Genomic DNA, 16735 nt, shown 5'->3' with positions numbered 1-16735 from the left:
CACAGAAATCTCTTGCATTCCTACACACTAATGATGAAAAATCTGAAAGAGAAATTAAGGAAACACTCCCACTTACCATTGCAACAAAAAGAATAAAGTACCTAGGAATAAACCTACCTAAGGAGGCAAAAGACCTGTATGCAGAAAACTATAAGTCACTGATGAAAGAAATTAAGGATGATACAAACAGATGGAGAAATATACCATGTTCTTGGATTGGAAGAATCAACATTATAAAAAGGACTATACTACCCAAAGCAATCTACAATGATTCATTGCAATCCCTATCAAACTACCAATGGCATTTTTCACAGAACTAGAAGAAACAATTTCACAATTTGTATGGAAACACAACAGACCCCGAATAGCCAAAGCAATGTTGAGAAAGAAAAACGGAGCTGGAGGAATCAGTCTCCCAGACTTCAGACTATACTACAAAGCTACAGTAATCAAGACAGTATGGTACTGGCACAAAAACAGAAATGTAGATCAATGGAACAGGATAGAAAGCCCAGAGATAAACCCACGCACATATGGTCACCTTATTTTTGATAAGGAGGCAAGAATATACAATGGCGAAAAGACAACCTCTTCAATAAGTGGTGCTGGGAAAACTGGACAGCTACATGTAAAAGAATGAAATTAGAACCCTCCCTAACACCATACACAAAAATAAACTCAAAATGGATTAAAGACCTAAATGTAATGCCGGACACTTTAAAACTCTTAGGGGAAAACATAGGCAGAACACTCTATGACATAAATCACAGCAAGATCCTTTTTGATCCACCTCCTAGAGAAATGGAAATAAAAACAAAAATAAACAAATGGGACCTAATGAAACTTAAAAGCTTTTGCACAGCAAAGGAAACCATAAACAAGACCAAAAGACAACCTTCAGAATGGGAGAAAATATTTGCAAACGACGCAACTGACAAAGGCTTAATCTCCAAAATATACAAGCAGCTCATGCAGCTCAATATCAAAAAAACAAACAACCTAATCCAAAAATGGGCAGAAGACCTAAATAGACATTTCTCCAAAGAAGGTATACAGATTGCCAACAAACACATGAAAGGATGTTCGACATCACTAATCATTAGAGGAATGCAAATCAAAACTACAATGAGGTATCACCTTACACCGGTCAGAATGGTCATCATCAAAAAATCTACAAACAAGGAATGCTCGAGAGGGTGTGGAGAAAAGGGAACCCTCTTGCACTGTTGGTGGGAATGTAAATTGATACAGCCACTATGGAGAACAGTATGGAGGTTCCTTAAAAAACTATCATATGACCCAGCAATCCCACTACTGGGCATATACCCTGAGAAAGCCGTAATTCAAAAAGAGTCATGTACCACAATGTTCATTGCAGCTCTGTTTACAATAGCCAGGACATGGAAGCAACCTAAGTGTCCATTGACAGATGAATGGATAAAGAAGATGTGGCACATATATACAATGAAATATTACTCAGCCATAAAAAGAAAAAAAATTGAGTTATTTTAGTGAGGTGGATGGACCTAGAGTATGTCATACAGAGTGAAGTAAGTCAGAAACAGAAAAACAATACCATATGCTAACACATATATATGGAATCTTAAAAAAAAAAAAAAAATGGTTCTGGAGAACCTAGGGGCAGGACAGGAATAAAGACGCAGATGTAGAGAATGGACTTGACGACACGGGGAGGGGATAGGGTAAGCCTGGACGAAGTGAGAGAGTGGCATGGACATATATACACTACAATATGTAAAATAGATAGCTAGTGGGAAGCATGCACATAGCACAGGGAGATCAGCTCTGTGCCTTGTGTCTACCAAGAGGGGTAGGATAGGGAGGGTGGGCGAGAGACGCAAGAGGGAGGGGATATGGGGATATATGTATACGTATAGCTGATTCACTTTGTTATACAGCAGAAACTAACACACCATTGTAAAGCAATTACACTCCAATAAAGAGGTTAAAAAAAAAAAAAATTCCCGTCAATATGAATCTACACTGTCCAATATATGTGACCATCAGCTACATGGAGCTATTTGGATTTAAATTCATTAAAATTAAATGAGATTGAACAGCCACGTCCTCATTCTCATTGCCCTCATTTCAAGTGCCAAATGGCCACATGTGCTCTTGGTTATGATATCAAATCAGGATGAGAACTAGAACATTCCCATCATCACAGAAAGGTTGATTGGACAGCGCTGCCTCAAAACAGTTCTGTTGAATAGATATATAATGTGAAGCACATATGTAATGTAAAATTTTCTAGTAGCCACATTTTAAAAAGTAGGTGAAGTTAATTTTAATATATTTTGTCCCAATATATGCCAAATATTATTTCAGCATGTAATTAACAAAAAGTAATGATGCATTTTGCTTTCTTTTGCATTGTCATCAAAATTTGGTATATATTTTACGTTCACAGTGCATCTTAATTTGTTTTTTTCTTTTCTGGTATTATATAATTTTTTTTTTTGCACTGCAAATTTTTTTCCCTTTATTTTTATGGAGTTATAGTTGATTTACCACATTATATAATATTATATATGTTTCAGGTATGCAACATAGTGATGCACAATTTTTAAAAGTCATAGTCCATTTATAGTTATTATAAAAGATTGGCTGTATTCCCTGTGCTGTACAATATATTCTTTTTTAATTTTTTGAATTTGAAATACAATTTTTAAAGGTTACTTTCCATTTACAGTTATTACGATATTACAAAACATTGGCTATGTTCCCTGTGTTGTACAGTACATCCTTGAGCCTATCTCACACCCAGTAGTTTGTACCTCCCCCTCCCTTACCCCTATTCTTCACCCCCCCAGCCCTGGTAACCACTAGTTTGTTCTCTATATCTGTGAGTCTGCTTCTGTTTTGTTATATTCACAAGTTTGTGGTATTTTTTAGATTCCACGCATTAGTGGTATCATAACAGTATTTGTCTTTCTCTGTCTGACTTATTTCACTTAGCATAATACCCTCCAAGTCCATCCATGTGGCTACAAATGGCAAAAATTCATTCTTTTTTATGGCTGAGTAATATTCCATTGTATATATGTACCACATCTTCTTTATCCATTCATCTGTTGATGGACAATTAGGTTGCTCCCATATCTTGGCCATTGTAAATAATAATACTATGAATATTGGGGTACATGTATCTTTTCGAATTAGTGTTTTTGTTTTCTTTGGATATATACCCAGGAGTGGAATTGCTGGATCATATGGTAGTTCTGTTTTTAGTTTTTTGAGAAACTAAAAACTCCATACTGTTCTCCACAGTGGCTGCACCAATTTACATTCCCTACAGTTTACAACAGTGCACAAGGGTCCCCTTTTCTCCAGAACCTCACCAACATTTGCTGTGTTCTCTTTGATGATAGCCATTTTGACAGGTACGAGGTGATATCTCACTGTGGCTTTCATTTGCATTTCCCTGATAATTAACGATGTTGAGCATCTTTTCATGACAGCACGTCTTACTTTGAACTAGCTACATTTCAAGTGCTTGATGGCTATATGGCCACCATATTGACCAACACAGTTCTGAACTTTTACACCAGAGTTTCTCAACTGGGATATATTAAAATGATTGTGGGACAGTGCGCTGTGTAGTTCAGGGACCACTGCTGTAAGCTTTGGGCTTGTAAGTGGTGCAGATAGGCCATTCCTAAGATGATGGAGGTGGTCAGATTGCTAAGACTCAATCTGTGTATTAAGAACATAAATATTAGTTTTAAATGAATTTTAAAACACCAGCGTCAAGTTCCTGATTCATCCCTCCCTGCCACGTCTCCTCTTGGGATTAACATGCACACCCTACTGTATATAAGATAGATAACCAACACGGACTTAGTATATAGCACAGGGAACTCTACTCAATATTCTGTGATAATCTATGTGGGAAAAGAATCTGAAAAAGAGTGAATGTGTATATATGTATAACTGAATCACTTTGCTGTACACCTGAAACTAACACAACATTGTAAATCAACTATACTCCAGTAAAATTTTTTTTTAATTCAAAAGTAAAAATAAAGCACCCATCTATTTTTCAGATAGGTTGTCACTACTAGTAATTTCTCGAAAAGACACATTTTGGCAGCATGAACCAACTCAGAGTGATACTGTTAACTGAGTTATTTAATCCACTGTTAATAAGTACATAGACAGCTTACTGACTTAAAAGAAGCAATAAAATTTGGAGTTCTGACTGAGAGCCAGATAAAACTTGGAATGGGCACAAATGGAATATATGTTATCTGCAGACATGGCCCAGTTTGTGAAGTATCTCCTGCCCTGTGCTTTCGAGGTCCTTCTTTGGTGGCACTATTGGTGACTCCTTAATTAGCCGACATTATATAACTGTGGTGACCATTCTTGGAAAATCATCTTAAAATTCCTCAAAGTGACTCACAAATTATACCTTCAGATTCGGGAAATGTGTCTCTGCACACTGTTTCATAGCTGTGTGCTCTCCTGTGTGTATTTTTTAAACTAAATTTCATCTACCTTGAAGTAATGTTGTAAGTACAAACCTATAATTTACTTTTAAGCCCTTCCTTCTAATAAACTTATCTATGTGTATTGCGTCTAATTATAGCTCCGGGCGTAACCATGTGTATTATTCATCTAAATGAATGAGCTTGTCTGGCAACAAGGGCTGTTGTTGGCAAGGTTTTGCTGTCATCTGGCCTGAATATTCCCGTCTGCCTCACTGTCTGCTTCAGGAGAGGGAGGTCAGTGGTCAGATGGGGCAGGGAGGCTGGACCCCGGTCCCTAGTACCACATTTCAGTACTTGGCCATAAACTTGGCTAACTGTGATTTTATTTTATTTTATTTTATTACATCTTATTTTAAATAAGAGAAATCAAACTGTAGAAATAAAATTGAACTCTCCTTCATTCTCTGTGTTCAGATTTCCTCCCCTCACCCCCTCCAATTCTCCCCTGTTCCTTGCACAGCTACCATCTTGAATTTAGGTGTATTTTTCCAGTTCATTTCCTGAAAGACATTGACATAGATATGTATCCATAAATGATATAAAATGTTGTTTTACTAATATGTTTCTAGTTTCTGTAGTAGGATCACACTGTACCTGTGCTACAACTTGCTGTTGGCATAGTTTATCTTAATATGAAAATGTGATACAGATCTATAGAAGATATCTAACTCCTAAGTAAGTTATGAAACCTAGTAATAAAACAGATAGCTCCTGAATCCGCCACACATCCTGAGAAGTAGAACATCCCCAGAACCATTGAAGCTCCTGTGTGCTACTTCTCCACCCTCTGATTCTACCCAGGAAACTCCTCTCTGGAACTTTTTGTGTATGTCCCTCCATAATTTATTTTCCTGTTTGCTTTTAAACTTTGTAGAAATAGTGTCATACCGTATATATTCCTTTTAGACTTGCTTTTTTATCCAATACGCTATTTCTAAGATTTATCAATGTTAGTCTATATATTTTCACTGCTGTGTAGTATTCCTTTGGGTGAATGTATCCATTTTTCTGTCAGTGAACATCTGTGTTGTTTCTAATTTTGCTGTTACAAATAGTGCATCCGTGAACATTCTTGTACATGTTTTCTGGTGCATGTGTAAAAGTTCTTCTGGGGTATGTACCTAGGAATGCAATTTCTGTGTTGTAATATAGAACTGTCTATGTTCAACTGAACTAGGGAAGTCCACGTTCTCATTCAGAGTGATTGACACCCTCATCAACAATGGATATAGTTCTTGTTTTTCCACATCTTCATCAACACTAGGTTTTGTCAGGCATTTATTTTTGCCTATATATTTTGTGAAATAATATTAACTTGTAATTTTAAGTTTCCTTTCTCTTATTTTAATGAGATTGAGCGTTTTTCATATGATGATGGCCATTCGTGGTTCCTCTTTTTTCCTTTCTAATGGATCGTTATCTTTTCCTTATTGATTGATAGGAATTTGTATATTATGGACACTAGAATTTTGTCAGTTTTATATGATCCAAATATCTTTTCTCAGTTTATGGCTTGCCTTGTCACTCTCTTTAGTCAAACTCCAAAACTTTTCGCTTTTGCACTTAAGTGTTTAATCCATCTGCGACAGAGTTTTACATACTTATTGAGGTAGAAATCAAATTTCTCTGTTGTCCAAAGACAAAACTGTTTTCTTAGCCCCATCAGTTCTGACATATATCAGATTTTCATATGTGTGTAGAAAAGTTTCAGGAGCTTCTTGGAGCTCCCAAACTCATTCTAGAGTCAACGTGTCAAGTTCAGTTTTTTTAAAAAACTGTTGGACTGTGGATTAGAATCGCATTGGATCAGGGAGAAATTGACATACCCAGGACCCTGGGTCTTCCTACCTATAAACTTGGTGTCTTCATCTATTGAGATTTAATTTTCTTGAGTGTATTTCAATGTGTTTTATAATTTTCTCCATAAAAATCTTACATATTTTTTATGAAATTTATTCATAAGTTTCTTATATTTTTAATACTATTATAAAAGGTGTCTTAAAATACATTTTCTTATTTTGCTGGTGTGTTGGATGCAGTTGGTTTTGCCTATTGATCTTACATCCAGCTACTTTGCTAAACTTTTATTAAATTTAATAAATTGTGTATCGATTTAGGGAGGTTTTTTCTGTGTACATAAATACTGCAAATGCCAACAGCTTTATTTCTTCCATCCCAATCCATAAATCTTTTGGTTTTTTTCCTGTGTCTTTCATACCTTGATGAACATGAGCTCTAGTACACTAATGATTAGAAATGGATATAGTGGGCATCCTTGTCATGTTCCACAGTTTTTAAAGGGTGTGCTTTAATATTTTACCATTGAATATATAGTTGCTATGAGGTTTTAGTATATGCTTTTTATCAGGTTAAAAATGTTTCTTACTATTCTAATTTTGCTAGGAGTTTTTATCTTAAATAGCTATCATTTTTAATAAAAAAGCACCTATGGAGTGCTTTTTCTGCACCTGTAGAGATTATCATTTTCTTCTACTTTAATGTGTTATAAGGTAAATTACAATAATAATTTTCTATTATTAAACTATCCTTGCATTCCCAGAATAATCTGAACTTGGTTAAGATGCATGCTTTTTTGGATTTTGGGGTTTTTGGGGGGTATTTTTGGTGTCACCATACAAAAATGTTCCATAATTATTGACTGTATACTTCATACCTGTGACTCATTTATTTTGTAACTGCAAGTTTGTACCTCTTAATCTCCATCACCTGTTTCTCTCATCCACCAACCCCTCCTCCCTTCTGGCAACCACCTGTTTGTTCTCTGTATCTGTGAGTCTGTTCTGTTTTCTTACATGTATTCTTTTGTTTTGTTTTTTAGATTCCACATGTAAGTGAAATGATGTGGTATTTGTCTTTCTCTGTCTGACTTATTTCACTTAGCATAATACCCTCAAGGTCCATCCATGTTGTCCCAAATGGCAAGATTTCATACTTTTTATGGCTCAGTAATATTCCATTGTGTGTATATATATGTACCACATCTTCTTCATCCATTCATCTATCGATGGTACTTAGGTTGCTTTTTGTCTCTTGGCTAGTGTAACTAATGCCGCAGTGAACACTGGGATGCATATATCTTTTCAGTTACTTTTCAAATTACTGTTTTAACTTCTTCAGATAAATACCCAGAAGCGGAATTACTGGATTGTATGGTAGTTCTATTTTTACTTTTTTGAGGAATCTCCATGCTGTTTTCCATAGTGGCTATACCAATTTACATTCCCACCAACAGTACACAAGGGTTCCCCTTTTGTTCACATCCTCGTCAACACTTGTTAATTGTTGTCTTTTCGATGATAGCCATTCTGACAGGTGTGAGGTGATACCTCATTGTGGTTTTTTGTTTTTTAATTATTTATTTATTTATTTATTTTTGGCTGTGTTGGGTCTTCATTCTGTGTGAGGGCTTTCTCTAGTTGCAGCAAGCGGGGGCTACTCTTCATCGCGTTGCGCGGGCCTCTCACTGTCACGGCCTCTCTTGTTGCGGAGCACAGGCTCCAGACGCGCAGGCTCAGTAGTTGTGGCTCACGGGCCTAGCTGCTCCGCGGCATGCGGGATTTTCCCAGACCAGGGCTCGAACCCGTGTCCCCTGCATTGGCAGGCAGATTCTCAACCACTGCGCCACCAGGGAAGCCCCCTCATTGTGGTTTTGATTGGCATTTCATGATTAGTGATGTTGAGCATCTTTTCATGTGCTTGTTGCCCATCTGTATGTCTTCTTTGGAGAAATATCTATTCAGGTCCTCTGCCCACTTTTTAATAGGTTGTATGTTTTTTGATATTGAGTTGTATGGGTTCTTTGTATACCTTGGATATTAACCCCTTACCGAATGTATCATTTACAAATATCTTCTCCCATTCAGTAGGCTGCCTTTTCATTTTGATGATAGTTTCCTTCACTGTGCAAAGGCTTTTTAGTTTGATGTAGTCCCATTTGTTCATTTTTGCTTTTGTTTCCCTAGCCTGAGGAGACATATACAAAAAAATATTGCTAAGATGTCAATCTTAGATGTCAAAGAGTGTACTGCTTTTGTGTTCTTCTAGGATTTTTATGGTTTTAGATCTTACATTTAAGTCTTTAATCCATTGTGAGTTTAATCATGTATATGGTGTGAGAAAGTAGTCCAGTTTGGTTCTTTTGCATGTAGCTGTCCAGTTTTCCCAGCGCCATTTATTGAAGAGGCTGTCTTTTCCCTATTGTATATTTTTCCTCCTTTGTCATAGATAAGATGCATGCTTTTTTGATATACTGCTCAACAATGAATTTTTTGTAGATATGAACTAATTTCAAAATAAGAAAGAAGACAAATCTTTGTTGGCAATAAAATCTTCCCAAGCACTTTAACAGGGTTTCCCACTTTGCTACAGGGTGTGAGGGGAATTTCTGGCTGTTAGATGTACATATTAGCTTGATGGGGCAAGAGGAATACTGGAGCTAAACAATAATCTCACTTTGCCTTCTGTTACCCTGGGAGAATTAACACAGTTAAGTTGACTTGTGTGGGCCTTATTTTCCTCAGTGAGTTTCTCTGCAGCTGGGGGACGTATGTTTGCTGCTAGTAGCCATGTGGCTTCCCTTGCTTCACTATTAACCCAACATCATCATCCAATAAACATTTACTTACTAGGCACTGAGGACAAGGCAAAATCTGTTCCTCAAAGAACTTCCAGGGAGGGATGTAAAAAGCAAACAGTTACACAACACAGGTATAAAACAAAAGGAGGCATCTTATCTTTTACAGACCACACTAGTTGGAGGGTGTGGGCGTTGGCCAGGAATCTTTGGGTGGAGAGACAAAAGAAGATTCAGATGGGAATGATACTTGAGCTGAGTCTTATGAATGACGAACATTTACTGATCTCCATGAACCTCTTTTGTGTTCTTAGTTAACAAAGGATTAGAGTATTTTTTTTCTCTAGTGTCCCTTGTAGCTTTGAAAATTTATCTTTTTGACACTATATCACCCTTTTCAGGGTCTCAGAAATAATTTTATGCTTTATTAAACATTTGTGCTCCTACCTCTGGTCTACGGTCCTTAGAATCTTTAGTTTCATAAGTTTAGGGTTATGAATGGCAAAACAGAATCTTCTTGGTTCTGTTTTATTTAGTAATACCAACACATTTCATTTATAGAATACTGATGATATTGACAAGTGACTTCTTATGTAGAATTAATCTATTAACTTCGGTGTGTTTTTATGGAATGGCTCAATTTATTGTTACCATAAATAGATATTTTTTAAATTCCAAGCTTTATTATAATCTCTAAGCACATTTCATTTGTATGTCTTATTTCAGTGCTGGACCCAAAGGAGACAACATTTACGAATGGAGGTCAACTATATTGGGACCCCCAGGATCTGTCTATGAAGGAGGGGTGTTCTTTCTTGACATTACCTTTTCACCAGACTATCCATTTAAACCCCCCAAGGTCAGTATGAAGTATTCATCCATTTTTAGCAATATGTATTGTTGCATATATATATATGTGTGTGTGTGTGTATATATATATATAAACGTCTTCTTCAGTGTACATACCTAGGAATGCATGTCTGTTCTCTTAGCACAGGCAGCTTCCCAGGGCTGATTGTATGTAAATGGAAACAGAATGTGAAAAGTTGTTTATTCCCTCACCCCAGCCCTTTACGCATACTTCGTTGCTTTTTCTCATCCTTCCTCATGTCGCCTTTCTGTGGTACATGCTTGAGTGTAACATAAGACAGCATGTTACGGGTGGAAGCAGGGGCAGAGGGTGGGCTGGTGCCAGCCGTAGAGCCAGGGGAACCAGACCTGACCTGGGGGTGAGGGAGCCCACCACGGCCAGACTTCAGGCGCCAGCTGCCAGCTTCGAGTTCGACGCCTCCAGGGCTCAGCTGCCCATGTGAATTCCACATGCGCTAGAGTGGAGAGTGTGACCCACAGAGACTGAGCAATCATGTCAGGGAAATGCAATAAAGAAGAATTTATAATAGTCCATTAATAAAAATGATGGATTAATGAAAAGCCATATATAAATGACTGAAAAAGTATAAGAGCAGCGTCATCAGAACATGGGCGAACTTTCACTTACTTAAGACAAGATTATATCCTTTAAGACTTCTTCACATAACTTTCTACTGCCTGCAAGTCGGTCACTTGACGACTTTAAATTCATTCTTTTTTTTACTTTTTAATTTATATTGCAGCATTTTTGATTAGCAATGTTGTGTTAGTTTCAGGTGTACAGCAAAGTGATTCAGTTATACATATGCATGTATCTATTCTTCATCAAATTCTTTTCCCATTTAGGTTATTAGAGAATATTGAGCAGAGTTCCCTGTGCTTTAAAGTAGGTCCTTGTTGGTTATCTGTTCTAAATATAGCAGTCATTCTCCACTTTGGAAAGGAAAAGACCCAGAGGACATTGACTCTGTCTGCTGGGCACCAAGCAGAATTCTTACTTCACCTGGCTTAACTTCTCAACGTAGAGGGAAGTAAAACCTATTTGAGTTGTCGGTTGGAGTGAACAATTTAAAAAGCAAGACTCAGACTAGACCTTCACCTTCCTGTGATCCCCTTCCCTGGCTCCTACCTCCCCTCTTTTATTTTCCTCTCTCTTCCTTTCTTCCTTTCTTTCCATTGAGGTTTGGATCTTGTTTTGGTATCAAAGCAAAAAGTAATAACTATCATTTTACCAAATAGGAAACCCGTGCACAGAGAAACTAAGTAACTCCCCAGCATAATCCGAACGATATCAGGATTGAACCCAGGAAGTCTGGCCCCAAAGCCCCTGTCCCTCACTACATTACACAGTACATTTTATCCAAGATGACAGAGCTGGTGGCACTGGGAACACCCAGGGCTGCATTTGGTCGGTTTTTAGTGATGAAGCCCCAGTATAACTGATCTTTATTTTCTCCTTCTACTGGGTGGGGAACCTTCTGTCTTCCCTTCTACTTTGGACCAGCCCATAAGTCATCTGGTTTTACCTGTTGCACTGCCGGTGACGTGAGGACCTTCCTCTGCAGCCCCATCAGTAACGGAAGCACAGGTGGTGAGGAGGAGGGAAAACTCAGGTCAGGCAGTTGTGCTGCTTACAAGCCTGGTGTGGTCTGTTCTGTGAAACATACATATCACAGAATGCGTGGGCTTATCCAGCTTCTGCATGACAGAAATGTGGAGATGAAACACACCCAGGAGGGAAAACGGATTAATAGGTCAGATAAAGTAATTCCGTTTCTGAAAAGGCCTCCTTGATGGTCTCAAAGGATCGGCCAAAACTAACAAGATGGAATGTAAACGGCTGAAGGTATAGTATTTATTTCATTGAAAGTTCAGAAAGAAATCATGATACAAGATAGGAAAGAGAGACTTACTTTATTGTCATATAAATAAAATGTGTGGCCTTCTGACTGAGTACAATTCTGTGGGAACTTGAAATTCTCGAAGCCTTAAGGAGATATTTTTAGGCACACAATCTCTGGAACTCTGAACCCATCGGATGGTATCAGGGGTGCCTCATGCCCTTCTGAGCTCTTCATTTTCAGGAGGACAAACAGGAATAAGCTGGGGAGGGAAAGAGCTATTAGCATTCTTGAGTTTCTTCACTGGAGTGGGCGTCCGCCGTGTGAACCCATCTCTCCTCCGAAACACCCTAGTAAGGCTGGGATGTTCCCTTTCACAGAGGAGGGGCCTTAGATGAGGTTTGGAGAGGTTTGCTAATAATATACAGCCAGAAAATCTACTGAACTTGGCCTCCAGGGACCATGTGCTTTCCACTGAATTATACATAGTTACCCTGGAGATGTTTACTAGGAAAAATAGGACCCAGGAGGAATGTGATAGCTGTTCTCTGATGTTTCAGAAACTGTGTGGGGTTAAACTTGCTCCTGGATGGCTGGATGGGACAAAAATAGAAGCAGAAGGGTGTCAGTTACAGGGAAGCAGATTTCGATTCCACGTGAGGAAAATCTGACCCATCGCCGGACAGTCTGCGTTTGAATAGCTTTGCCTCTGAGACCAGGCTTCCTTTTCCTGGGAGTGTTCAAAGAAAAAAGCTGAATTAGAACCTGTCAAGAATACTGCCAGAAAAAAACTAAAAACTAAGTCCCTCCAGTGGATGAATTTTTTTTTTTTTCCAGTGGATGAATTTGATTAGACAATCTATTAGGACAAAGAAAAATCAAACTTTGGTAATCAAATTATCATTTAAATGCACATTTATTAGAAACCCGTGGGACGTTTTCAAAGCAAATTACCACCACATAATTTATCAGTTTGGGAAATCGGATTTTGTAAACAGAGGTGTTACTCTAAAGGGGAAAGTTCGCCAGTGTCTTGAAAGCTGTTCACTAAAACAAAGACTAACTGATAATTTGGAAGTTTCACGCCCATCCTTTCTAGTCTCCTGTTACTCTAAATAGTCCATATTTGTGATTAAGTCTTGTTTATTTCTCTTTTGCCTTCATCCTTTGCTCTTTTTCCAATAATCTTAGGCACACACTTTGATTCATGCAGCATTTTCCAGTGCTGTGAAGAATGAACCAGGGTAGCTGTAGGTGTCAGAGAGAATCGTTGATGAGAGCGGAGGTTCACAAATCAACCTGATTCGCCATCTAATCGTTATCAGATATCTACCATAAAATGAGTCTGTTGTGCCACTGAATCCATGAGATCCCTTCTCCCAAACTCTCAGACTGGGAATCCTTACTGAGAACTTTTAACTACTGTCGTGCTCAAATCTGTCACTTAAAGGGCAGTGGAGTGGCTTGGATATCTCTTCTTGCCACAGGGACTTTCTGAGTATCCCACACTCCAGCACCTAACTTCTCACACTTTCAGAGGAACCATTCCAATAATTCCTTCTGGAGGTCACCTAACTTCTAAGAAGGCAAGCAAAACACATTTTTCATGCAGTATGTAAATGTTCATTACACTTAGTATACTAGTTTTAAATCAGTCAAGCACCAGTTGTACTTTCAAATGCTGTATCTCAGTACAATTTTTAGTCCACTGATTTTTTTATCTAATCAATATGTTTATGCCTCTTTTACTAAATGCATGGAATGTCTGTCTGTATGATACTGGTAGTTGTCTCTGATGCCAAGTCTTTAGTTGAAAACTTAACCACCAATGATGTCCTTTCTCTGAGAAAATATCTGTTTAGTGAAACTTTATCCAGAAATAGTATATATATGGCCAGAAAGAAAAGCATAATACTCCCATAACCTTGTCTGTGAAGCCTTTAACCATACTCAAATATTTAAAATATTTTTGATCAAAAAAAAAAAAAAAAGAAAAGCATCATAAATCACTGGTATGTCCCAAAGTCTTTTAATACTGTATTTCTTTTTCAGTGTAGACATACATTTTAATGTTATAATTCAGATGTCTATTTACTTGTAAAGTAGGAGTTGTTTTATATCTTATTGGGGATTACATTTGCACACTCATATCATAGATAATTACTCCTGTGCTCAAAACCAGCACTTTTTAAATAGTCTAATGTGTAAATATTTTCATGTGTACTTGAAAAATTCAGAAGCAAAATAATGGAATATGTTTTATTCCTATAGTATTTTTTTTTTTCTGCTAAAAACCCTTTGAAAAGATTGTGACACACTGTGTCTGGTGTTTCGTATCTTAGCGATTCTGATGACATACATCCTAAGGATAAGGGGTCTTGTTAGGTAACAGGTCAGAGCTGTGTTTTTGTGGTAGAAATACATAGACATAGGCTATTCATAATTGGCTTTTTCTGTCTCCCTGTGGATCTGGATATTTTATAAAATAAATAAATAAGTGGACCTTCTACGTAGATCTAAGAGTGGGTCGGTAGAAGGATCAAACGTGCTTGTTGTTTACTTTTAGTATCTCGGCCCACCTACGCCCCAGTGAGATGCGCTATATTGATGCTCATATCTGTTACTGGGAAGCATTGTTTTCGTGGTAATGGCAGGACAGTATCTGCCAGTAGGTATTTTCCAAAAAGGAATGATAAAATTTGCGCCTAGCATGTTTAAAAAAAGTAAACAGAAAACCTACAGGCATACATATTTGTTTGAGAAAAAAAGCTCGTTAGTATTAGTAGTCTCTAAAAGCTTTTTAATATAGCGTGTTCTTCCATTACAAATTGCATCAAATACATTTTAAAATAAATCTTAACTTAGAGATCACTTCAGAGTGTACTGTATGTTTTATGGTTTGGTTTTGTTTTTTATGAAATTAACTGTGGTTTGCTTACTAATGAAAAGTCAGTTAATAGGAAAGGTATTCATTGCTTTCACACAATGAAATAGATAATTTAGGTCTGTTAGATTTTAAAAATTTTCATTTTCTTAAATTGATAGGTCGAGGCTAATTGTGAATAAAGTAGCTAACTAGTTATACAAGAAGCAACAACACCCAGCATTTGAAAGCCAGAGAGAGATCTGAAACTCAAGTTCATCAGGGATTTCCATAATTTTATTCTAACTAGGTTATTATTATTCACTTGCTTTTGTTGTTGTTGCTGCTTCTGCCGCTTCTCAAAGAAGAAAGCTGACAGTGTCCCCCAGCATTTTCAGGGAGAGCAGTGGTTTACATGTGTAACCCAACTGCCTGCTCATTCACTCTGGTCTTGGAGAGAGAGCACACAGTTGTCATGGAGTGACATGAATTTACTTGTTTTTAACCTGCGTTCATGCATTCATATAAAGCCTGGCCATGGGTCAGGAGCTTTCACACGGATTGGCTTGCCTATTTGACACGTCCAGTTGAACACCCAGCGGTCAGGTCCCAAACCAAACTGTTGATGACACAACCCACCCGACTCCTGCCAATCCAGGTCCCTCAGTGCTCCCCACCTCAATGTATGGGAACTCCATTTCTCTAGTTGCTAAAGCTTAAACTCTTGACTCTCACACAGCCTAGCCAGATCCCATCTCACCAGCTCATAATAAATATTCAGACTAAACCCAGATCTAACCATTTAGTGATACTCTTTCTAGTAGTAACACTCTGGCCCCAGCCTCCACCAGCTGCTTCCCTCCCCTGGATTATTGTGGAGTCTCCTATCTGATCTCCCTGCTTCTGCCTTATCCCTCCTGCAGTGTATACCCCTGCATCAAATGATCCATTTATAGTGTGAATCAGAGTATGTCCATTCTTGGCCTAAAAACTCTCCGTGATTCTCACCTCACTAAGTAAAAGCACGCAAGACCTTACAGAATCTCGCTGAAATCGCCAGCTGTCACTCTTGGTTCAAATACTCTAAGCAGGCTCCTTCCCTGGAGCCTTGACATGTGCTCTTCCTTCTGCCTGCACTGTCTTCCCCCAGAAGTTCACATGGCACACTCCCTTCCTCCCTGCAGGTATCTGCTCAGTGTCACCTTCCAGGGGAGGTCTCACGTGACAACCCCCGACCACCTTATGCTCCTGAACTCCCCCTACCCCACCTGCAAACGTGGCTTTTCTCCATAGCACTTCCCCCTCCTGGCATCCTGTGTTTTTCTCTGTTTATGACTTGGTGATGCTTCCCTTTCTCCAGTTAGCATGTAAGCTCCACGAGCCCAGGCACTTGTCTATGTTTATGTCACTGCTGAATTCCCAGCGCCTAGAACAATGCCTGGCGATCCAGTAGGCCTACCATAAAAATGCGTTGAATTAATTTAATCCATACAACTTTGCCGTGGAGACAGCATTTACCCTCCCACACACACTTCATAGATCAGAGAACTGAGGCCCGTGGAGGTCACGTGGCACACAGGTCACATAAGAAGTAGGTAGCGGAACTGGAGTTCAAACCCAGTTCTCAACTGAACCTTTCATTCCCCAGGTATAGAGAAAATTTAAATTACTTAAATCCTGGAAGAAGGCACACTTGTTCTTGGATTTTACACTCTAGTAAAAATTCACTATATTAGATCATTCTCTAAAACAGGTTTTGGGGAGGGAGATGAAAGAGGTGATCCAGGGAGGGAAGAACGCTACGAAGAGATTCTGAGTCCCTTGCAGTTTTGCCAGAGGCACCTGGAGCTCTTCACCAATGAGTTCCTAGTTAGCAGACTCTGCAGTATTAAATCTGTGTGGAACAGTAAATACTGATTTCTGGATTTTGCTAGCCCTAAGCTAAAGGAGAAGTCATTTCCTGGGTATAAAAGGGGAACACACCTCAACATAATAAAGGCCATATACGACAGACCCACAGCTAACATTATACCCATTGGAGAGAAATTGAAAG

General features: G+C 38.4%; 1 protein-coding gene across 2 annotated transcripts in view; it reads left to right on the top strand.

Annotated features, from left to right (window-relative positions):
• LOC118894388 (ubiquitin-conjugating enzyme E2 E2) overlaps positions 1 to 16735 on the top strand; it is a 363674-nt gene that overhangs the window by 269010 nt on the left and 77929 nt on the right. For both annotated transcript variants that reach the window (XM_036850619.1, XM_036850618.1), the window contains exon 4: positions 9835 to 9967. In XM_036850619.1, the coding sequence (XP_036706514.1) occupies positions 9835 to 9967 (133 nt within the window). The remainder of the gene's footprint in view (positions 1 to 9834; positions 9968 to 16735) is intronic.

This window comes from Balaenoptera musculus, chromosome 4, assembly GCF_009873245.2.
Source record: "Balaenoptera musculus isolate JJ_BM4_2016_0621 chromosome 4, mBalMus1.pri.v3, whole genome shotgun sequence".
Taxonomy (NCBI): domain Eukaryota; kingdom Metazoa; phylum Chordata; class Mammalia; order Artiodactyla; family Balaenopteridae; genus Balaenoptera; species Balaenoptera musculus.
The sequence above is the reverse complement of the archived record's forward strand: the minus strand, read 5'-3'. Positions and strand labels throughout refer to the sequence as shown.